The sequence below is a fragment of the Tursiops truncatus genome, chromosome 21 (genome assembly GCF_011762595.2).
Source record: "Tursiops truncatus isolate mTurTru1 chromosome 21, mTurTru1.mat.Y, whole genome shotgun sequence".
In the NCBI taxonomy this organism is placed as follows: domain Eukaryota; kingdom Metazoa; phylum Chordata; class Mammalia; order Artiodactyla; family Delphinidae; genus Tursiops; species Tursiops truncatus.
Window position 1 is genome coordinate 4741315 of NC_047054.1, and position 24311 is coordinate 4765625.

Sequence of the window (24311 nt, forward strand, 5' to 3'; positions counted from 1 at the left end):
GTCCACCATCTTCTTCCTACTACCTTCCTTATGAAGTTCCAGGCTCTCTGTTCCCCAAACACGACCACACTTCCTCCCGTCCCCACGCTTTCCTCACACTGCTCCCTTCCATCCCCAGTCCTTCTCTGTCTGGTGAAATCCACACCCTTTTTTAAGGCCACTACCAGTGCTACTTCCTCCCTGAAACCTCCCACGATAACTGCTGTAAGGGTACAAGGAGGAGTAGGAACAATGATAAAAAAATGAACTCTTGTGTTTTGACGGCCAGGGATTGTGCTCAGCCCTTTAAACAGATACAGCACTTTATCCTCAAAACAGCGTTGGAGATGGTATCATCGCCACGTAACAGGTGAGGTACCTAAGACTCAGCACACAGTATCCCAAACCTAATAATATATCATGTTCAAGGTCACAGGGTCAAGGTCAGGGTCAGGGGTGGGGCAGGCTTTGAACTAGCGGTCTGACTCCAGAACTCAATGGTTTTCTAGAATCTAAGTAATTAGACACTATACATACCATCTTGCACAGCATTGGCAGAATAATTCCTTTTTTCATTTGTTCAGAAGGCCCACGGGTTGCATCATTAACCCAGCACAGGTCCCGGTGGTGTGCACTGGCTTGCTTCTCTGCCATGGGCTCCCTAAGGGGAAAGAGTGACTTTTTACTTTTATATCCTGGGAACAAAGAACTGGCCCATCCTAGGAACTCCATTGGTAGCAGCGAAATGGAATGAATTCTTCCTTTACAGATTTTCCCCCTGTATTTTCCTTCATATTCCCTATGATCTAGCCAAACAGTACTCTTTGCTATTCGCCACACAGTCCCCGTGCTCTGAGCTTCTTTGCTGATGCTGCACCTACAGCCTGAAATGCCCTTGCACATATGCAAATCTTCACCAAGGTGAAATTCCAGCTGCTGTCTCTCCTGAGGTCCCTCCAGCTCCTGAATCAGGTGTGGGCTCTCCTTCCACACTCTGCGTATAGAGCTGCTATCCCTTATTATCTCTCTCTCATTTAGGCATTGGCAAGATCTACTTTAAAAATACATATCATTGGGCTTCCCTGGTGGCGCAGTGGTTGAGAGTCCGCCTGCCAATGCAGGGGACACGGGTTCGTGCCCTGGTCCGGGAAGATTCCACATGCCACGGAGTGGCTGGGCCCGTGAGCCATGGCCGCTTGGCCTGCGCGTCCAGAGCCTGTGCTCCGCAACGGGAGAGACCACAACAGTGAGAGGCCCGTGTACCGCAAAAAAACAAAAACAAAAACAAACAAACAAAAAAAAATGTATCATTGAATTTTTCACATAGTAGGTGCTCAATAGAGATTACTTGAATTAAACACTAAGAAGTGATTTAAACCAGTTGACTTGGTTTCCTACAAAATGAAGAGGTTCAAACTCATGGGCGTTGCAAGGGGTACTCACATTTTTTTTCATCTCTATATGTTATGAAACACAGGGTAGCACTAAGGCAGATTTATGCTTTCTTTCCTTTCCAGTGAATGCATACCCTTTGATCTGAGTAGTTTGGGCCTGTCCGTGAAGACTTTCATTTAAATTACCAGAAAGATTTAACAGCTTTTAGACACCAAGGAATTTCTTTCTCTTTTATAATAAACCAGTGACACTCTTTTCAATGACATTTAAGTGACTTCATGTTTGAATAGTGGTAACAAGGTTAACAATGTTCAAAAGACTGACATGATACTAAACCTTCATCTATTAGATTCATCAAATGTTTACCAAGTTTCTACTGTGTACAAGGCACAATCTTGGGTAAGAGTCTGTGAAGAACAAAGACGGGTTACATACAACCCCTTAGGTGAACATCAGGAAACGCAGACAGGACAAGTAATACAACACAAGGCAAACACTAGCATAAGCTCCAGAAGAGATATAAGTGCTGGAAAGATATACCAAGAAAAAGGAGGTTAAATTTTTTGGAAACTCATTGGAACATTTGTTCCTTCATCCCACACCCCAACTTGCTAATAATGGTGGTCTAGAATATGCGATGGCAGGTACCTTTAGAAAGTACATGAAAATAACGGATTTTTAGAAAGAATTTTAATAGAAATTAAGTAAATAAAAGCAATGGAAAGTAATGGAGATTTCAAATAAATTTATAGAAATTTTAACATGACAAATTTTAGAGAAAAAAGAATAACCACGATCTTATTATCATCCGACAATTATTTTCGTTTGTGTATGTTAGATATCTGTACATATCAACAACATACAATTCTGGGTACAGCCAATTTTCTTTAATACATGGAGAGGGGAGAAGCTTATTCAGAGCATGCAAACGTCATTCAAACCACAGCCTGCGTGACACATATCTCTGACTTAACGTACAGCAAGTCAGCTTTCTTAAAGTATAAAATGAGAAATAACAGTAATAGATGTCACAGGGCAGTCAAGAGGATTAAATGAAAGAATCTAGGGAAACTGACAGCAGCTGTCACCAAATAAGGGCTCAGAAACAGTGGCTCTTAAAATCACCTTCCTCATTTTTACCCCCTCTCATTGTTTTCCCTCAATCATGAAAAGCCTTTATATTCATATGATATGGTTTGAAGTACCAAGAAATAGGCAGACAAACTCCAGAGAGATGAATACCAGCAGACCACACAGCAGCTTCCAAAGGTTCAGACAATGATGAACAGATGCAGCTCTGAAGGCTGCCAGCCTGGTCCTGGTTCTGCTTCTGTGGGAACCAATGTGGTTGATGCGGAAGATAACAATACCAGTTGCCTCCGCCCGGTGGCATAAGGAGACACAGGCACAGTGGCTTCTGCCCACACCCCTCTGCAGAAGATATCCTAGAAGAACCAGGCAGCCCAGGGACAGCACCAGAGGGCTTGATGAGGACCCACAGCAAAACCAGAAAAAAGCAGACCCGAACTGGATTGCAAAGGCTCTGAAAACGAAGCTGTCACTGGAAATAAAGCCCACAATGTAAGTCAGAGCCTACACACTTAGCTAATCTGGATGACTGCATGCTAAAATATAATATTTACATAGGACCTAGAGCCTCCTAACATAATAACAAACATCCCGGATACAATCAAAATATCACCTGTCCTGCCCCAAACTGAAAAAAACACATCTGAAGGAGAAAAGACACTCAACTGATGAAGATACTGAGATAAATCAGATATGAGAATTATCCGATAAGGATTTTAAAGCCGACATCATAAAAGTGCTTCTGGAACCAATTATAAATTATCTTGAAACCCATGGAAAAAAATGGAAAATCTCACTAAAGAAATAGAAATTATTAAAAAAGGACCAGGTGGAAGTTGTATGAAAAATACAATTATTGAAATAAAAAATTAGCTGGATGATCTCAGTAGCAGAGTGACGATGACAAACAACAGAGTCAGTGAACTTGAAGACAGATCAATAAAATGTACTCAGTTTGAATGACAGTGGGAAAAATAGACAGGGAAAAATAAATAGAGCCCAGAAATCTGTGGGATAATAATGATCTAATGATCTAATATTTGTATCACTGGAATCTCAGAGAGGAGGAAGCGTGTGGAACTAAAAAAGTACTCAAAGAAATAGTGGTTGAAAACTTCCCAAGTCTGGTAATAGATATCACATATAGACACTCAACTTTTTACAATTAGAGTTAATATAGAACCACTTCACACAAAATGTAGAAAACTTGCAATTGTATAGCTCCTTTGACCTCTTTATGCTACAGTTCTCACATCTACATGCATTATAAATCTCACAAGACTATGTTATCACTTTTTTTTTGCTTTGTACAGTCCCATGTATTATAATGAAACTAAGAGGCAAAAATAATATTTTATATTTATTTAGATATTTGCCATTTAAGAGTTTCTGTATTGCTTCTTGAAGATTTGAATTTCCATTTGGTATCATCTCCATTTAGCATTTACTTCCGTGAGCATGGTTATAATGGCTGCTTTAAGATCCTTGGTAGATTCCAACATCGTGGTCATCTTGGAGCTGGTCTTGGGTGTTAGTCTTTTCTCTGAAGCTGGGTCACATTACTCGGGATCTTCTTATGTTGCATAATTCCCGAGGGAACCCTGAACATGTGAGTATGATATGGTGGAGACTCTGGATTTGGTATATTCCTCTGGACAGGAATATGATCCTGTCTAGAGGAACGTTGATCCTTTTGTCTAGGGCAAGTGGGTTCAAAGCGCAAATTCTCCTGGTTCAGTTCTTTTATCTATCCAGTTCTTTTAGCTGCTCTGTGTTGTCTGCCCCACGCCAGTGTGTGTGGTCCAGGGGTCATTCAAGGTCATGGGCAGTGTAGACGCAGAACTTGGGCCCCCCATCTTGGAATCTCTTCTGAGATTTCCCTCTTCCTGGTGGCTGTGGTTGGCCAGACTGTCTGCTGGCTCTTCAGCCCAGAAAGACTCTGGGTTGAAACCGACTTTGTGCTGCCCTCAGGATAAAAAACCTGGGAAATTGCCTCCAGGTAATTCTTCCACATTTTACACACCTCCAGAATCTGCCTGCTTTTGTTCACTCTCCATTATTGTTTTTTTGTCCAGAATCTGAAGCTGGGTTCAGTTGGAGCTTACTCCACGATGGAAGCAGAAACCTCCTTAAGATTTTGATGGGAAGTTTCCTTAAAACTCAAAATTATGTTTGGAAGAATGACATTTTTTAAACATTCATTCTTTCCAGTCAAGATCCTGCTTTGTCTATCCATCTGATTCTTTGATGTTTGTCAGTAAAATTTTCTTTGTTTCTTAGTAGATAAGTCTCTAAACTTATATTGAAATCTATTGTTTCACTTGCCTATATTTCTTTGTAATTAATTTGCTAATTTTTGGAGACTGGAATTTATGGAAGCTTGATTTGCAGTAGGCCTTTTCCCTTGTTGTACAATTAATTTGTAGTTGTCTTCTGAATACACACTATGTGTACTTCACATCATGTCACTAAGACCATCAATGGTCCAGTCTCATTCCTGGTTTGCTCTGTAGTTATTACCCTGTTGAGCAATTTAGGTGAAGATCACTGATCTTAGGTTGGTTCTAATTGTGTCTCTTCAGTGTAGAGTTCAAACACAGGACGATGAAATATGCTCTGTCCCTGCTGGTAATTTCGTATGCTGTTAACTTCTAGAGCTCTGCATGAGTCATTTAGTTTTAGAAGGGGGAAGGGTTCCAGCCATCTTCCACGCTGTCCTTTTTTTTTTTTTTTAAATAGATTGAACCAGCTCTGAGTGGAATTTTCCACCAACATGCAGAAATGCATTGATTAATGTTTTTCTTTTCTTTGGGGAAATAATAATACCTGAACTAAATTTTTTAAAAAAGGAGAGGAGTTAAAACTAGAAATAAAAAAATAATATCACATTAAGCTTTTGAAATGAACTTACTTTTAAAAATTAATTAATAGGTATTAAAATCAAGATCAAAAACGTTTAAACCAACTTCTCTTTCAAAGATATAGAGATGACTTCTTTTCTTAAATGTTACTTTTATATTCTGAATCCCCACAGCTTTTCACAAAAATGCATTTGAAGTTATACAAGTGTTTGGCATATCTCTAGCATCTAGAGGAACTTGATGTTTTTATTTATTTGTTTGTTTATTTAATTTATTATTTTTGGCTGCGTTGGGTCTTTGTTGCTGCGCGTGGGCTTTCTCTAGTTGCGGCGAGCGGGGGCTATTCTTCATTGCGGTGCGCGGGCTTCTCATTGCGGTGGCTTCTCTTGTTGCGGAGCACAGGCTCTAGGTGTGCAGGCTTCGGTAGTTGTGGTGCGTGAGCTCAGTAGTTGTGGCTCGTGGGCTCTAGAGAGCAGGCTCAGTAGTTGTGGCACACGGGCTTAGTTGCTCTGTGGCATGTGAGATCTTCCTGGACCAGGGCTCGAACCTGTGTCCCCTGCATTGGCAGGCAGATTCTTAACCACTGTGCCACCAGGGAAGCCCTAGAGGAACTTGATGTTTGTTGAATAGAAAAAAAGAAGAAAATATGATTTTCTATAACGAAGATCCCATTTCTTACATTTCATTTAAGAAAACAAGAAGTTCCTTTAATCATATGTTATGAATAGTGGTGATACCTGAGAAATTATTCAGAATACCTTATTATTTTATTGTACTGCATACTCTACTCCTAAAAAAAAATCACTGCTTCCCCAAAGAAGATACAAGAGACTAAGAGCATACTAAGAATACTTTATTGTCATAACTAAATGCATTAAATATACATTCTAAATGGAATATATTGTATATTTGATAAAACACATATAGCATTCATCAAGGCAAAAAAAAACACTGAATGAAAAGATGGCACACAAATAAAAGGAAGAGTTCTCAAATACTGCAATAACTTCAGCATCCTGGAATAATGTTTATTCCTGGCCCATTTTCTGCCCATTGGAAAAAACTGCACTGTTTTTCCTTCCCAAGAGGGCACACAAAAAAATTCTTTCCATTATTAGGTCCAATCTTCAACACTGTTCTCATGATGGAGCGTTTGCCATGGTTGCAGAATGGGAAGGACAAATCTGCCCACTGGGGGGGAAAAACAGATTGTGAAGTTTAGATGGAAGGTAGAATGACAGACAGGCTCAGCCTCGACGCATTTGATTAGTACTGTACTGTCTTCACTGCTGTTCCTATTAATTTGACATTGTAAGATACACGTAAGTCATTAGTCGTTGCCCCTAAAAAACCTTATATCCTATAAGAAGCATCTCTAACAAATTCGCTTGAATCACACAGAAAATTGTCATAATTCTGAGTTTCCCTCTGTCCAAAGGCATATTTACAGAAGTTCCTTCACTTTATTGAAAATCTCTCTGTAAAGCAAATCACCAGTGTTCCTGATATAGCTGTTTAAGCTATTAAGGTCAAAGATTTGTTATGATTTTAATATTAACCTTCCTTAGTCTCCTAGGAAAAGAAAGCATCCAATACAGAATTACCAGGACTAATTCACGCAAATTCCATTGTATTATTCTTATCCTTATTAATTTTGGCCTCAAGAGAGCTACCCAGAAGGCTATGATATTGTTAATATTGCTAATAATATTTTCTCCATTACATCTATACAAGCTTTGAGGGGAGGAGATCAGGAAGTTGAGTAGGACGGAGCCACATCTCGGGCAGGGGTTATGCTCTAAGATCATGATCAAATTTTCCCTGGGGAATTCCTTAGGAAGGTATCACACTGAAGACAGATCATTTCTCTCTCAGCAAGCCCAACCAGAAAACTTTGCTCCAGTGCCGAAACAGATCCATACTTTCTTTTTCTAGTTAGGCACCAGATGAAGCAGCTGGGAAAAATATGTATCTTTAAACCTTAGGATCACAGTCAGAAGTGAGAGGCTCTCGTTCTGTGGAAGGCAGAAAGACTGACCAAAAGCGCCCAGATTCCTGTCTTGTATCTCACACTCATTTGCAGTGGCAAACTCATAGATCGAAAGGTTGGGGAATCACCTACGTCTAAACTGTTATTGTGCCGTCACTTGTTTTGGTTAAGCCTGTGTGGTAGGATTTGCTCCGTTTACTGTAAATCCAGGGCATGTAAATTATTTCCCTGGGTTCTTCTATCCAGTGCATAAAACAAAGGTTTGGATGTCACACTGAAGTCAGGAAGAGCAAATATCTATCTTGGATTATCAGTCACCTGGTGACTCAATACCTCTCTCTTTGTAAGCCAAGGGGGTTACAAGTATGATATACTCTAATAATGGAATAGCTGTCATTTGATTAATTTTTCTTTTGGGGATGAACCTCTTTGAATTTTCAGTTATTCAACATTCAGGTTTTAGACTAAATGTCAGTCAGCAGGGCTTTTAAATTTAAAGGTAAAACCAGAAACGGACTGCTATTTGTTACATTTTAATAACTGAAGTATTCAAGGACACTATCATTAAGCTTGATAGGTCGTACACGTACTTCAAAAAATCCACATTGTGCTTCTCTCGGTAGAGGACAAGCATAAAAGTGCCTGCCCTTGTTTTCTCCATCCTTCCTCACCACTTGGAGAACGCAGGGGCGGTCATGTTTACTGCAGCGGGGACTGCAGGCATTTAATGAACGAGGACCACCTGGCGTGTTACTCTGACGCTCCCTGTAATGACAAGTTACACAATAACTGCAGCATGATCGTGCTAAAAGGGGTCATTCACACCACCTCACCCCGCATCGGAATCCTGCCTATACAAAGAGACAGTACCAGAAAGCGACCACCGTCAACTTCCCGCAATTACTGGGTTGGCCAAAACGTTCGTTCGCTTTTAAGTAAAAATAAAAGACACCTTTCATTTTCACCAAGAATTTTATTGAACAATGTATTCACTAACTGAACGATCTTTTTGGCCAACCCAATACATACACTCCTACATCTTTTTTTTTTAATAGTTTTTTTAAAATTAATTAATTTATTTTTGGCTGTGTTGGGTTTTTGTTTCTGTGCGAGGGCTTTCTCTAGTTACGGCAAGCGGGGGCCACTCTTCATCGCGGTGCGCAGGCCTCTCACTATCACGGCCTCTCTTGTTGTGTAGCACAGGCTCCAGATGTGCAGGCTCAGTAGTTGTGGCTCACGGGCCCAGTTGCTCCGCGGCATGTGGGATCTTCCCAGACCAGGGCTCGAACCCGTGTCTCCTGCATTGGCAGGCAGATTCTCAACCACTGCACCATCAGGGAAGCCCCTACATCTTTTTAATTCTTGGTTTTCCCAGGTAATTTCCTTCCAAAGCTACCTATTTATGTAAATTAAATTTAAATTAGGCATCTCATTTAAACTTCTCAAGAATAGAAACAGCTGAATTGCACATCCAATCTTCTTAGTTTTCATTTGTGACATCTGGTTCTTTTCTTACCCAACATGACAGGGTGGCTACTTTTATTTCCCTTAAAATATTCTCAAGTCCAGCTGTCCCCCAACGCCCAAAGGAACTAGAGTCACAATCTTCTCCAATTATTTTCTCATCAGTAGCAAACTCTCATCAATGGTTCTGACAAGGTCAAAGAGATCTGCTGTCCAATTTAAAGACAATTTTCTATGCTCTTCTTTGACCAAGTCTACCTTAATAGTTGCCATCATATTTCACCAAGTAACAGGCTGCCTGGCAGAGCAGAAATGTGTATTTTGTAAAGCTAGCGAGGAAGCTTTAGTCTCCCCCCATGATTAGATCAAGAGTGTCTGGAGGTTACCCCTGAATACAGTGTATAAAGGCCAGAAGCCAGGCTTCCACTGTAGCTGTCTAGGTAGAATTTTTTCTTTGAAAAGGAGCTTCATGATTATTTTTAATTTTTTTATATTTTGCATATTTTAATAATGCTTTTATAAAAGTCTTCTTAATAAACCAACTGAAGAGAAAAAGAGCTCTTATTAAAACCAGAAGTCCTTCCCCTTAATAGCCCCATTTTTAACTTTTTAATGATAAAGTTCTTCCTTTCTTTTTTTGTTAACTTCTAAAGAACAAAATACCATTCTTAAATGATTTTTTTAAAATACTTATAAATCAGAGGTTGGTTCCCTTTTCCTTGCTTCCTAAACCACATTCTTCCCATACTTGTTCCTATAATGATGCCTTGAGGCGTCATATCTAATCAAAATGTTCAGAGTGTGAGATATTTTTTCCAGTTTTATTGACATAGAATTGACATACAAGGGATCTTTTATTTGTGATGAAATTGGTTTACACTCGTTTATAAAATAGATGCTTAAATATATTTCTTTAAAGGGATGGACTCAAACATCCTGAAGCTCCTGAAGCTGCTTGGGCAGCAGGCGTGTGCAAGATGAAAGCAGCTGTGGGCACTGCTAAGGACACTGTTATCATTAAATATTTCTCCAGCAGCTATTTTGTTGGTAGCATTTTCAGGGTAGGGAATAGTGGCTTATATTTTAGCGTCATGGGGGATGCTAACCAGAAATAGGGAGGGTGAGGGGCAACAGACTTCTCTTTTCCAAACCCCCTTCACTTCAACAGCCCCTCTCCCCAAAAGGGGCAATATTAAAATGTTAACTTCAAGAGAAGCTGAACATCTGGGTGGTTGTAGAGAAGTTGAGTGATTTCAAAATTGAAGCAAGTGGGTCATAAACAGTGCTTAAAAAAAACTTAGAGGAGGAACACAGAAGGTTAAGAATCTTAAAGGAAAGAAAGAAACTGGTGCTTTCGTAAAAAAAAAAAAAGTACACACATGCGAACAGTTTTATATATTGGAAGGCTGTCTGAGGTAACAATTAGTTAAACATTTTCAAACCCACTTGCTTCAACCTAGAAATCTCCAGAGTTTCGCAAATCCAGGGAGATGTTTAGATTTTCCTACTAGTAAAGCTTTCCTGGAGAGGAGCACGGTGGAAGTCAGGATTAAGGTAGAAAGGACAGATCCCAGTGTTTCCTATAGCTTCCTCATTTCTGTCTTCAATTCTGTTTCTTCCTTGGTATAAAGTTAAAGGAGAAAATAGCCACATGCTATCTTATCCCGGCCCTTCGAGTGGGGTCCATCTGACCAGAAGCATCAGCATCACCTGGCAGCTCCTTACAAGTACAGAATTATCCTCCCCTACTCCAGATCGCTGGCAGAATCAGAATCTGCATGTTAACAGGACTCCCAGGTGATTCATACACACATTAAGTACTGAAGCACTGAGTTAATGTAACCAAGACACTGATGCCATCTGTGAACACATCAGCTCTAAAGATGTACAGGGAATCTTAATTTTATGATAGCAAACATTACCCAGGGTAATTAAATGTTCTGATTAATTGAGGACATCTTGGTTCCTCTTTGTTTCAATCATTACTTTAAAAACTTTTGAAAATGTAGCAGAGCATTTTCTTGAGTAAACTTAGCATATGGGATAGCTTAACTTATTTTGATAACTAGGACCATCATTTTGAATACTAATACTGGATTATAAACGGTCAATATAATAGATCAGGGTTGGAAAATCTTTTGCAGAAGGGACATACGTTTAGGCTTGTGGGCCTTATGGTCTCGGTTGCAAAATACTCAAATCTGCTGTTTTAGCATGAAAAGCAGCCAGAGGGAATATGTAAACCAATGGGAATGGGATGTGTCCCAATAAAACTTTATTTATAAAAACAGGGGGTGGGCTGACTTTGGCCCTTCTGGCTGTAGTTTGCTGAGGTAGAGGTCGTCATTAGAACCAAGAGTAGTGCTTAATGTATAATAGGTTCTTAATAAATACTTATTAATAAATAAACACTGAACATGTTCAATAAGCATTGTTCAAGTAACACTGAACAGAGATCAGATAAAAACTATTATCAAGAAGGAAGACATTACCAAGCACAGGTTTGTAATTTTTAAAATGGGTATTTTTTCAGTGATCAATTTATCATGGCTTAACTTATTTTACAGATAGGGTGATTCATTATAATAAAAACACTGAACTGATCAGGCTCACTGAATGTAGATTTTGTAGCTCAGCAGTATTTCAAGGATCGTAACAAACAAACAGAGGTTAAATGACTCATCCTGGATGGTCCCAGGTGGTTCTGACATCCTTGGGGACTGAAAACACCAAAAGGTGAACCAGAAGCATGAACGAGAGGTGAATGCTTCACTGGTGATTAGAGGTAGAATCTGGCAACCCTGATGGCGGCAGACCCGAGAAAACGTTAGTGATTTTCATTTCACTCATTTCACTCATCTACGTGAGCCTTTGCATCAGCTCAGGAAAAGCTTCAACCCAAAACACGTTATGCTTCTTTGAAGTGGTTATCACTGTGTTTTGTTCTGCGTTTACAATAGTTGGATCAAAGACTTAAAAACTGTCTAACAGTCATTCTTAACTGCTTAAAAATTGGTTCAACAATCTAATTTATAATCCAGTAGCTGGATAAAATTCAAGTCTATCTAAAGACCAATCTGAAAATATGCCCCATCAACATGGCATGTATCACGTGGTGATGAGAGCAGTAATTAAGAGAACAAAAGGCAAATTAATTACCATACAATTATTAAAGAAACAATGAACTGGCTATAAATTCTCTGAGTGGACCACCTGCTTTAATCCTATTATGTTGTGAGCTTCTGCTCGGCATCTTGTCCACAAGATGAACACTGTAGCTGCCAGACAAGGAGAAAAATGAAATAAATGACAGTAATTTGCAATTTATTCCTTGTAAAGTAGCTGGGTGCAGAAGGGCTGCTGGGTGAATGTATTTCATCACTTGACATTTATTCTGCTAGTTGATGTTGATTGATTTTGGAGTCTCATTCCTGGGGTTCTTATATTCAACACATACGCACGCTGCAGTGTTTCTAAGTAAAGCTGTGTGCTGTGATTAATCATATGACCCTATTACTAATGGCTTATGAAGAAATCTTTAAAACTTAAGGTTACATTAATGTTTTTTTAAATCCATAATTCATTAGTTAAATTGTCTGAGATTTTCTACAAAGCACTAAGGAAATAAAAATATGCCAAGATACTTCATTTGAGTACAACAAAAGCCACAATATTTTTAAATGATCACATCTGCTTCTTTCCACTTAGGCTACACAACAGAAAAGGCTGTTCAAAAATGATTTTCCTACAGCATAGCCTCCCAACTCAGACACTCTTAACTAGCTCCTTCATGAACTTCCGTCATGACACATTAATTAGTGTTCAGTGAAAAGGTGGCGTACTGATCAAGTCAGTTAAAAGTTTGCCCGCCATAGCTTAACTCAAATGTCTATATTTTTTGAGTATTATGGACAAAAGTCAAACCAGTTATTATACATGATTATGAACAACAACAACAAAAAATCAGCCAAGGATAAACGATCAAGATTAACTGATGGTAAAATTAGAGTCAGTAGAAGAAACTCGAGATTAAAGCATCTATTGACCAAAAAACATCTCAGAATTCTGTTATTAAAGGATTCCCAGAGGTTGGTCTAGGTTTGTGCAATGGTGGTCCTTCATCTCACTGCCCAAAGAATCTTTCCATCAGCAAAGACATAGCTAATCAGATGAAAAGCTGGAGATCAGAACGCCCCTGAGATTATTTTAGATCCCGTCCACAGCAACTCTTCCTCTCCTCAGCCCCCACTGGCAAGAAAAGGCACAGAGGAAGAAAACTCACCTTCACTCTGTTTAAAATACTCTTCCCTGGGCTTCCCTGATGGCGCAGTGGTTGAGAGTCCGCCTGCCGATGCAGGGGACGCGGGTTCGTGCCCCGGTCTGGGAAGATACCACATGCCTCGGAGCGGCTGGGCCCGTGAGCCGTGGCCTCTGAGCCTGCGCGCCCGGAGCCTGTGGTCCGCAACGGGAGAGGCCACAACAGTGAGAGGCCCGCGTACCGCAAAAAAAAAAAAAAAAAAAATACTCTTCCCTTCATTTAAAGGTGCTGGATATACAGTGTCCGCTTTCTGAAGGAAAAGAAAATTGTGGAGAGATCTCTCTCCCTGAGGAGGCATAATATCAGGTGTGAGAGGAGCCCCAGATAAAGAAATTAAACAAGGTTGGGGAAGAACATTTCCAGGATCTGCCAATAATCATTAAGGCACAAGGATGACATTGTTTATTAAAATGTCTCTGTCTCTGGTGACAGCAACTGGGGGGTCTTCTCCTGAACATGTAGCTGGTAGTCTCATAAAACATATCTGATCTGGTAGGGTTCATTAACTGGAATTACAACTTTTTAATTTCAGGTTCAAAAGTAGTACTCATGCTCTTTGAGCCTTTTTGGTTGAAACAAATACCACACTCCCTGCCCCCTGGCTGTTTGAAATACAGTCACTTTCTTTGGCAGAAATGTCACTAAAAATATCTCAGATCCCTCGCTTTAGAACAGAAGACATTTACTAAGTGTTATGAATGATAGTTTCCCTTCTAGAAGAACTATCTTTCATCGGAAGAAAAGCTTAAACAAAACTGCTAACAGTGGAGACTGCTAACCGGTAAGATTATGGGGGATTTGATCATTATTCTTTATACTTTCCAATATTTTCCAAACACTCTGTATTAAGCATGTATATGGTTACAGCCAGAAAAAAGCAAAACACAATTTTCTACAGATGGAGGAAATTCTGTTTTTCATTCCCTTCCCTTCTCTAATATTATAAGCTAGAGGAGGCAAGGGAGGCAAATTACTGTAATAGTCTTTCAGGTTTTGACTGACATTTCCAAGATCAATTCAGCTTCCTCAGCAATGGATGATCTTTCTGCATTCTTAAAACTTACGCAAATACCTTAAAGAGCAAGGTTAGAAGCATCATACCTGTTAGAAAATCCAGGGTTGCCACTTTTGAGATCCCGTGATGAGCAGTGGGTTGTTTTTAATCTTTTATATGCTGGACTAAATAATTTAGAGGGAGAGCAGACCATAGATGATATGTTTACTTTGTTAGATAGTTGAGTTCTATAGTTTGTTCTCTCCTTGGAGGAGTGCACTGTATCACTAAAGCAAACGTTAGTAGGAGGGTTTGGAAATTCCCCATCTAGTATCTGGTTTTGGCTTTCTTCTCTTCCCAAAGCACTGGATTTATTGCTGAAATCCGTCAAAACAAGGGTTGTAGTTCCAAATGCAGTTTTCCTGTTGATCTTCACTTCCGTCCTTGGTTTTCCAAAGCTATTACAAGGGTATTTCACTAAACTGTTAAAGGCGATAGGATTCTCTTCATTCTTGGGTACCGAATCTGGAAGGAGAGACCAGTAATTCTGCATTATTCCTATAAATACACTGACTGTTTGAAACATCTTTTCATTTGATTAAAACATTTAGTTCATTTATTACAGTGACCTCATGTATAGAACTAAAAATACAAAGTTAGCTTGAGCAATTCAGAGTTAACCACCTTTAGATTAGGAAATAAAGTACCATATGAAGTGCAAAATTTCCAGGGACTCAGAGATGGGTTTAATAAAGATTTCTACTTGTTATGCTTTATGTTATGTTTAAGCATTTAAAGGTTACTGAGCTATCAATTTTGTTGCTATTAGACCAAATATTAAAGCAGTGTAAATAAGAGGTGACACCCCACAAAGCTTTCGATCAGCAGTTAGAGCCTATATCTAGATTATCAGGAATGTTTCTGTGAATGACAAGACCAAGTGAAAGGCCTATTAAAATTAAGTAAAGATGAATTACAAAGACTTACATTTATTAAATATGTTTCAAAAAAGCATCCTAGGATCTTGGAATCTGTAATTTATTCTAAAGTGCAGTTATCTGCCTTTCATACTCAGAAAAAAATAACAAGAAAATAATTAAGACGTGTAAAGGCATTTCAGAATGTCAGGATAAATGTGGAAACCTAAGACTGGGGTTTTCTGAGGGCTCTCTGTTGAACGATACTGCAGAGGGAGGGACAGAAATAGGAGACACAGTCCCTTCTGCTACTAGCAAAGGTGTATATGGGGTGATGCCTGCATTTCTGGCCCAGCGAACACAACACAACATGACAGCTCACACGATGGGGGGTCCAGAAGAATGAACTTTCTCCCCTAATTGAAGAAAGAAAGAACACTTTGAGAACACAGAAGAAGCTGCATCAGGGAGATGGCTCTTAATCACAGGTTTCCTGAGCTTCTACATCCTCTGCACGCACGAAATTGTGAGCTACGATGAGTTATTCTGAAGGATTTCAGTGAAATCAGTACAATTGTCTGAGTAAAGATTTTAATAACAAGGGGTAGGAGGCTAAAGAAGAGAAAAAACTCAGCATTTTCCTATTCCACCTGCAATGATATTCTTACAGAAATCCTCCCTTTCAATTTATGAAACACTTGGACTGAATAACAAACTCAAAAGTTGCTGAAATCTGCATAAAACAAAGCTTTATTGAATAATTCATTAGAAACAGTAGAGAACAGATGTGATCATCTCAGTTTTTTGAGATACAACGGCACATACTCTTTTAGCACAAGCGTGTTTCCCCCCCGTTAAAAAAAAAAGTGCTCAACAGAATGTCAGCATCGTTTACATGCAAAGGCTGGCAATTCCTTTAAACCTTTCAGAAAGAGAGCATTTTACTTCGTTATGAAATATCAAGACGGAACAAGACATGTACCTGACTTTGTATAATTAACCCTCTTTGAAATGGAAGGCACTCAGAATCAAAATTCAGTCTTACCCGTAGGCCTTGAAGTCAGGCAAGCATCACATGCTTCAGAAGACGGCTTATTTATTAGCGTACAGACCTCACATGTCCACTGCTCTTCAGACTTCCGGGCCACAGAGTCCATAAGATGACCCCCTCTGCTGGATGGCCAACTGACTGTAGTATTTCTAGCTGGCAGCCTGCTACAAGAGAACTTCTAAAGTTAATCCTTAACACTTTCGTTATTGTCTTGTTCTTATATATTCTGGATATCTTAAAAACAATTACAGAACCATTAATACCCAAATGCTACATGTTTACTATTGCTTAGAAGTTCTCTCTCTCTCGGAATAAAATGTTTTTACTTGGGCCCTGCTGATTGCTTTTAAAGACAGAAATAACAAAAGTTTTAGAGTCAAAGAGTTGTGTGTGTGTGTGTGTGTGTTTTAAACTAACTAAAAATATTTGACATAACCACTAGGGAGCATTTCTCAACTAGTTTTTTGTTTTTGTTTTTTTTTGCGGTACGCAGGCCTTTCACTGTTGTGGCCTCTCCCGTTGCAGAGCACAGGCTCCGGACGCGCAGGCTCAGCAGCCATGGCTCACGGGCCCAGCCGCTCCGTGGCATGTGGGATCTTCCCGGACCGGGGCGCGAACCCGTGTCCCCTGCATTGACAGGCGGACTCTCAACCACTGCACCACCAGGGAAGCCCTCAACTAGTTTTTTAAGTAAGTGGGACTCTTCCCAAAGCAAAACTAAAATATCTTTATTCAAATTAGGGAGGAAATGAGTCATGTAGAAATTAGAGCACTGAATGTAAGGTGAGAAAAGTTTTACATTTACTTCGTGTGCCACTGGAATTTCTCAATATCTGCTGGGCACTAAATCAACTGATCTATAATCTGTAACGATGGGATTCCTAAATGATTCCGTACTGTTACAGGAAATGCCTTTCTAAAGCTGATACAGTCCTGCTCTTTAGCACATGGCTCTGGGGCTACAGAGCACATCACGTGGTTTAGCAGCCAATGCAGTGTCATGGATTCCTTTCATGATTCCAAACATTAATACTGAAAAAAAGTTCTTTCAGTAAAGGCTTTGTACCTTACGTTTCAGAACATGAGTTCTTTGACTTTCAAAGGTAGCCTTGTCTTCTGTAACATTTTGCTCCTACGCATAATTATAACAGGTTTAAAATTCAGACTTGTCTGGTAAAATCATAAATAGCATAAGAAAATCTGAAAGTAAGACACATCTCATTATGGTTATTTTTATCTTTACTTACCTTGACTTTTAATGCCATTCAATATTTATCCCTGTAGATCAACTATACTTTAATAAAATAAATTTTTAAAAATATTTCTTATTCCTATGGAACACCAGACCTTCTATAGAATTTACTTCACCTAATCCCTGCCCTCTACTAACTTACTCTGAGGCAGCATCATACATTTATTCATAATTAAGTAAACACAATTTAAATAACCTTCAGATTTTCAATGTGCTCCAACTTTTAACCATTTTCATCTTCTATCCTATAAATTCCATTAACCACGAGGGGATATTTATTGTTACATAAAGAAGCTCTGGAAGCATTCTCTCCTTGCTGCTCCGTTTCTTAATCGCCTACTAATGAATTCTTTCCAATCTCCAGTTGGACGTGTAACAGGAATTCCAACCTTAACCCGTCTGTAGTGGGCTGAATGATGGCTTCCTAAAGACAGTAAGTCACAAAAGCAGGAACCTGTAACTGTTACTTTATGAAGAGGATCTTTGCAGATGTAATTAAGGATCTTGACATGGCGAGATGATTCTGGATTATCAGGGTGATCTCTGAATGCAAACACAAGTATCCTTATGAGAGAGAGGCAGAGGGAGATATGATACACACAGAAGGGGAGAAGGTAACGTGACCACACAGGCAGAGACGTGAGGAGTCGTGTAGCCACAAATGAACACTGCCAGCCACCGGAAGCTTGAAAAGGCACGGAATGGATTCTCCCCTAGAGCCTCCAGGAGCACAGACCGGCCCACAGCTTGACTTTGGCCCGATGAAACCGATGCTGGGCTTCTGGCATCCAGAACCGTGAGAGAAGAAATTTCTGTTGCTTTAAGCTGTCAGGTTAGTGGCAACTTGTTATGGCAGCCATGGGAAACTAGTACAAATAAGTCAGGACCTCCTGCCCCCATCCGCAACTCTGCTAGTTTGTCACATCTCAGCAAATGGCATCACCATCACTCAGCTGATCAGGCCAGAAACCTGTGAGCCGTCCTTAACCCTTCTTACCCTCATAACTGGTCCACCAGCAAGTCCTGCAGGCTCTGCTGCAGAGGCAAATCTACTAGGAGCTCACGAAGCCTCCACGGCTTGCTGTGCTGTCCTCTGTGGATCGGAGTGGCAGGGTGCAGAGTGGGGGCAGTCACTCCAGCTGCACGGGCGCTGAGGACACTGTCGCTGGTGTCAGTCCTGGGGCTCTCTCTGGGCAAGGCCCACGTGCTGCCAGCACCAGCTCATACCTGCTCGGTGCCCAGGGACGGTGTGCCGGCCTGGCACAGGGAGCAGGTGCACTGTCTATACTTCCAGGACAAGCGATTCTGCTCCATTCCTCTTAGGGGACGTCATGACCTGGGCTGCGAGTGCACTCAACACAGGCGCCACCCACCACTGACCCACAGACAGCCTGGTAGAGGCGCAGGGCAGAGACAGCTGAGGGAGAGAGACCCAAAGGCTGGTGGTTCTCAGAGAAAGGTCCTTGGGCTCACAGCGCCAGCACCACGTGGGAACTCGGTAGTCATAGAGTCCAGGCCTCTCCCCAGACCTGTGAATCGCACACTCGGGGTAAAGCCCAGCAATCCGTCCAAATTCTACTTCAGCTGAGTCAGTTGCCACAGTCTACTCTGATCCCTTAGTCAGGGAGCCACAGTACTTCCTGGAAGCCCCCCAGAATGTGTTTCTCCTGCTGAAACCAGAGAGAATCTGCTATCATGAGACTTGAAATGAGAGGGTGAAGCAGGAAGCAGCTTAGACCTGCCTGTATTCTTTCCACTTGTTCCATCTGTGGGCAGCCCAGGCAAGGTCACCTTTGGGAGTTCCAGTCCCTGAGACGTGGGTTTTTATAGTTTTTCCACTGATGCTATGAAATTACCCCAACATGTATTTTGGCTCCATGACCCATAAACTCCCATTTTAATTTAAGATAATTTGCATTGGGTATCTTTCACTGTAGTCAAAATTTGAGTCCTTTGTAAACTATGTTTTTAAACATGAGAACTATGTAGTCAAACTCTTCCCCAAACAGGGCTATCCTGTCAAGATTAACCCACCACAGATTTTCTTCACGTCTCCCAAATGCCCTATAATTGCTCCATCCCCCTGAAAAATCTCTGCCAGGTCAGCTCGGCCTTAAGAACTGGTTTGCAAACAACACTAAATTCTCATTAACTAGCAACCAACTCTCAACACATTTCCAAGCCAGATGGCTTCTAGAGACGTAAATACGTCTTCGTATAGGAACAAAACACCCTCGTCTCCTGCAGCTCCCTGAGTGCACAGGGCGTTTCCCCATGCACCTTGTCAGGGGCTGTTTTCTCTCCCAGGAAATCCCTTTCCGGCCTCTTGTCTGTGATGAGTTCCTATTTCTTCCCACGCTAAGCTCAAACTTCACCTCCTCAGAGAGATTTCTTTGTTCTTCCCAGGTGGATTTCAAGGTTTCCTCATCCATACTATAGCTCCGCTGCCGTTAGCACAAATGTGCCCTTTTGCAGCATTTCCATCACGGGCTTCTCATGATCTATTGACTCCCCACGTTAGACCCTGAGCACTTCGAGTGACTGTATTTGCTGTTCTCTTTGTTTTCCCAGTACCTGGCATATAGCAGACCCTAAGAAAGAAAGTAAACAGTACAGAAATGAAAAAGTGAAACAGAAATTATAAAGACTCTAGTAAAAAACAAAGAAAAATGCAGTTTCCCCTTAAGGAAACAATACTCACACATGTAAATTATGCTAGCTAGTAATATAAAGGAGAGCCAACAATAACTGGTATAGGTATTCAAAGTGTGGTGTGATCAATGAAAACTGGAAAATCTGGGGAGGACTTCAGGAAAAGGTGAAGTAAACTTTTAGTGACTGAAGGAACACAAGAATTTAGATCATTACTACTGGGCTTCTCATATTTCAATTTTATTTGAAACGACTTTAAAGTGAAACAATTTAGTCAATATAAAAAGTGCTCAAATGCTTATCCAGAAAATGAACTGAATATACTTAATTACAGAAATCTCTAAGACTGGGGCCAATATTACTGGTTTTCAAATGTCTTATTTTGTATACACTTATTTTGCAATGAGTCTTGAGCTGGATGCCTAGATAGAACAGAACTAGGTCAGGAGGGAGGAGGGAATGCAGGGCCCAGGACATTTCCAGTACAGCATGGCCTCCCTAACTCGTAGTAACTCCCAAGTCTCTTTCAGGGAACCCTTGAGGCTTTGAATCCTAGTTTCAAAAACCCTTTGGAATTGACAATGATCTTATTTTTATGATAAATAACATGTTTACTTGATAATCTGGAAGAATTTTTTAAAAATTCAAAGCTATCAATTCACAGAAAACAAATACATATGGAACATTAATCACTTATTCAGTAGACAAATATATATTGAATGTACTCTATCTTCCAGATCCAGTGTTATACACTTTTGATCAAATAAATGTACACCTATAACATTAAAAATAAGAAACCCATAAATCTGTGTAATATAACATTATTTAAACATATTTCGGATCTCTATGATAGTAAAATGGGATGAGGAAGCTGAGAAAAAGGGGATATGGTGTGGTTTAGAGTAAAGTAATCAATAACGAAAGGTGATGAACAAAATGAAACACAGGAACAAGGAGAAAAAAAGAAAAAGATAGCTGCAAATATATTTATGAAGACATAATGGGGGTCTGGACCATGTCATCTCCATCCCGGGGGCCTGAGCTCTCCACAGACCAGATGGCACCTCCCTCCTCCTTTGTTCTTTGCTATATACTTTTTCAGTGAACTGATCTTGCTTTAATACTTCAACTAAGAACACGGGTAGTAACACTCAAGCCATCATCTCCCACCCACTTCCCACCCTATGTGGACTATCTAGTCCTCCATAGCAAACCTCTCACAATACTTGCTGGCATTAAAATTTTTTTAAGTACCTATTTTTCTCTCCATTTCCAGTGTCTTGACCTCAGGACTGGAAACCATCTCTCGCCCATTACACTACACAAGTTTCACGTCTGTTTCTTCAGTTCCCATCCTAATTATGCTATAATCAATTAAAAAGTCCTTCATCTCCTGATTCAGGTAAGACATTAGCCATCTCCAGAACTACTACTGATTCCTACTAGTTGATCCCATCCTACCTGTAAAACTAACTTTTGCTATTTAACAAGCTTGGAGACTTCGTTCGGCTCTGCCACTGTTATCATCAATGATTCAAGGTTTGTGGCAATGCTCCTTCTTTCCAAGTAAATAATGTCTATTTGCTCATTTATTTAGCCAAAATTCTTTTTTTTTTAACATCTTTATTAGACTATAATTGCTTTACAAACTTGTGTTAGTTTCTGCTGTATAACAAAGTGAATCAGCTATACGCATACATATATCCCCATATCCCCTCCCTCTGGCATCTCCCTCCCACCCTCCCTATCCCACCCTTCTACGTGGTCACAAAGCACCGAGCTGATCTCCCCGTGCTATGCGGCTGCTTCCGACTAGCCATCCATTTTACATTTGGTGTTGTATATGTCAATGTTACTCTCTCACTTAGTCCCAGCTTACCTTTCCCCATCCCCATGTCAAGTCCATTCTCTACGTCTACATCTTTATTCCTGTCCTGACCCTAGGTTCATCAGAAGCATTTTTTTTTTTTAGATTCCATATATATGTGTTAGCATACAGTATTTGTTTTTCTCTTTCTGACTTACTTCACCCTGTATGACAGACTCTAGGTCCATCCACCTCACTAGAAATAACTCCATTTCATTTCTTTTTATGGCCAAGTAATATTCCATTGTATATATGTGCCACATCTTCTTTATCCATTCATCTGTTGATGGACATTTAGGTTACTTCCATGTCCTGGCTATTGTAAATAGAGCTGCAATGAACTTTGTGGTACATGACTCTTTTTTTTTTTTTTTTTTCTGTGGTATGCGGGCCTCTCACTGTTGTGGCTTCTCCCGTCGCAGAGCACAGGCTCCGGACACGCAGGCTCAGCAGCCATGGCTCATGGGCCCAGCCGCTCCGCGGCATGTGGGATCTTCCCGGACTGGGGCACGAACCCGTGTCCCCTGCATCGGCAGGCAGACTCAACCACTGCGCCACCAGGAAAGCCCATGACTCTTCTTGATTATGATTTTCTCAGGGTATATGCCCAGTAGTGGGATTGCTGGGTCATATGATAGTTCTACTTTTAGTTAAGGAACCTCCATACCGTTCTCCATAGTGGCTGTATGAATTTACATTCCCACCAACAGTGCAAGAGGGCTTCCTTTTCTCCACACCGTCTACAGCATTTATGGTTTGTAGATGTTTTGATTATGGCCATTCTGACTGGTGTGAGGTGATACCTCATTGTAGTTTTGATTTGCATCTAATGATTAGCGATGCTGAGCATCCTTTCATGTATTTGTTGGCAATCTGTATGCCTTCTTTGGAGAAATGTCTATGTAGGTCTTCTGCCCATTTCTGGATTGGGTTCTTTGTTTTTTTGATATGGAGCTGCATGAGCTGCTTGTATATTTTGGAGATTAATCCTTTGCTACTTCGTTTGCACATATTTTCTCTCATTCTGAGGGTTGCCTTTTCATCTTGTTTATGATTTCCTTTGATGTGCAAAAGCTTTTAAGTTTCATTGGGTCCCATTTGTTTATTTTTGTTTTTATTTCCATTTCTCTAGGAGGTGGGTCAAAAAGGATCTTGCTATGATGTTATAGACTGTTCTACCTATGTTTTCCTCTAAGAGTTTTATAGTGTCTGGCCTTACATTTAGGTCTTTAATCCATTTTGAGTTTATTTTTGTGTATGATGTTAGGGAGTGTTCTAATTTAATTCTTTTACATGTAGCTGTCCAGTTTTCCCAGCACCACTTATTGAAGAGGCTGTCTTTTCTCCATTGTATATTCTTGCCTCCTTTATCAAACATAAGGTGACGATACGTGCGTGGGTTTACCTCTGGGCTTTCTATCCTGTTCCATTGATCTATATTTCTGTTTTTGTGCCAGTACCATACTGTCTTGATTACTGTAACTTTGTAGTATAGTCTGAAGTCAGGGAGCCTGATTCCTCCATCTCTGTTTTTCTTTCTCAAGATTGCTTTGGCTATTCGGGGTCTTTCGTGTTTCCATGCAAATTGTGAAATTTTTTGTTCTAGTTCTGTGAAAAATGCCACTGGTAGTTTGACAGGGGGTGCATTGAATCAGTAGATTGCTTTGGGTAGTATAGTCATTTTCACAATGCTGATTCTTCCAATCCAAGAACATGGTATATCTTTCCATCTGTTTGTATCATCTTTAATTTCTTTCGTCAGTGTCTTATAGATTTCTGCATATAGGTCTTTTGTCTCCTTAGGTAGGTTTATTCCTAGGTATTTTATTCTTTTTGTTGCAGTGGTAAATGGGAGTATTTCCTTAATTTCTCTTTCAGATTTTTCATCATTAGAGTATAGGAATGCAAGAGATTTCTGTGCATTAATTTTGTATCCTGCTACTCTACCAAATCCATTGATTAGCTCTAATAGTTTGTATGTTATTTGCTGCTTTTCCCTTGCTGCTTTCAATATTTTTTCTTCGAATTTAATTTTTGATAGTTTCATTAATATGTGTCTTGGTGTGTTTCTCTTTGCGTTTATCCTGTATGGTACTCTCTGTGTTTCCTGGACTTGATTGACTATTTCCTTTCTCATGTTAGGGAAGTTTTCGACTGTAATCTCTTCAAATATTTTCTCAGCCCCCCTTTTTTCTCTTCTTCTTCTGGGACCGCTATAATTTGAACATTGGTGCGTTTAGTGTTGTCCCAGAGGTCTCTGAGACTGTCCTGAATTCTTTTCATTATGTTTTCTTTTCTGCTTTCTGGCAGTTATTTCCACCGTTTTATCTTCCAGCTCATTTATCTGTTCTTCTGCCTCAGTTATTCTGCTATTGGTTCCTTCTAGAGTATTTTTGATTTCAGTAAGTGTGTTGTTCATCACTGTTTGTTTGCTCTTTATTTCTTCTAGATCCTCGGTAATTGTTTCTTGTAATTTCTCCAA

The 24311-nt window shown here is 40.1% G+C and overlaps 1 protein-coding gene across 8 annotated transcripts in view; it reads right to left on the bottom strand.

Annotated features, from left to right (window-relative positions):
• Positions 1-24311, bottom strand: part of NEIL3 (nei like DNA glycosylase 3) — a 109645-nt gene that overhangs the window by 3995 nt on the left and 81339 nt on the right. For 3 of the 8 annotated variants that reach the window (XM_073798703.1, XM_073798704.1, XM_019921619.3), the window contains 4 exons: positions 16053-16222; positions 14198-14615; positions 7905-8079; positions 6157-6515 (listed from right to left, as the gene is read on the bottom strand). In XM_073798703.1, coding sequence (XP_073654804.1) covers positions 6333-6515; positions 7905-8079; positions 14198-14615; positions 16053-16222 — 946 coding nt within the window. In that variant the 3' untranslated portion in view covers positions 6157-6332. Of the gene's footprint in view, positions 1-414; positions 641-6156; positions 6516-7904; positions 8080-13060; positions 13231-14197; positions 14616-16052; positions 16223-24311 lie in introns of those variants that run through there. The other 5 variants (XM_073798701.1, XM_033848833.2, XM_033848834.2 and 2 more) reach the window with 5 other exon arrangements.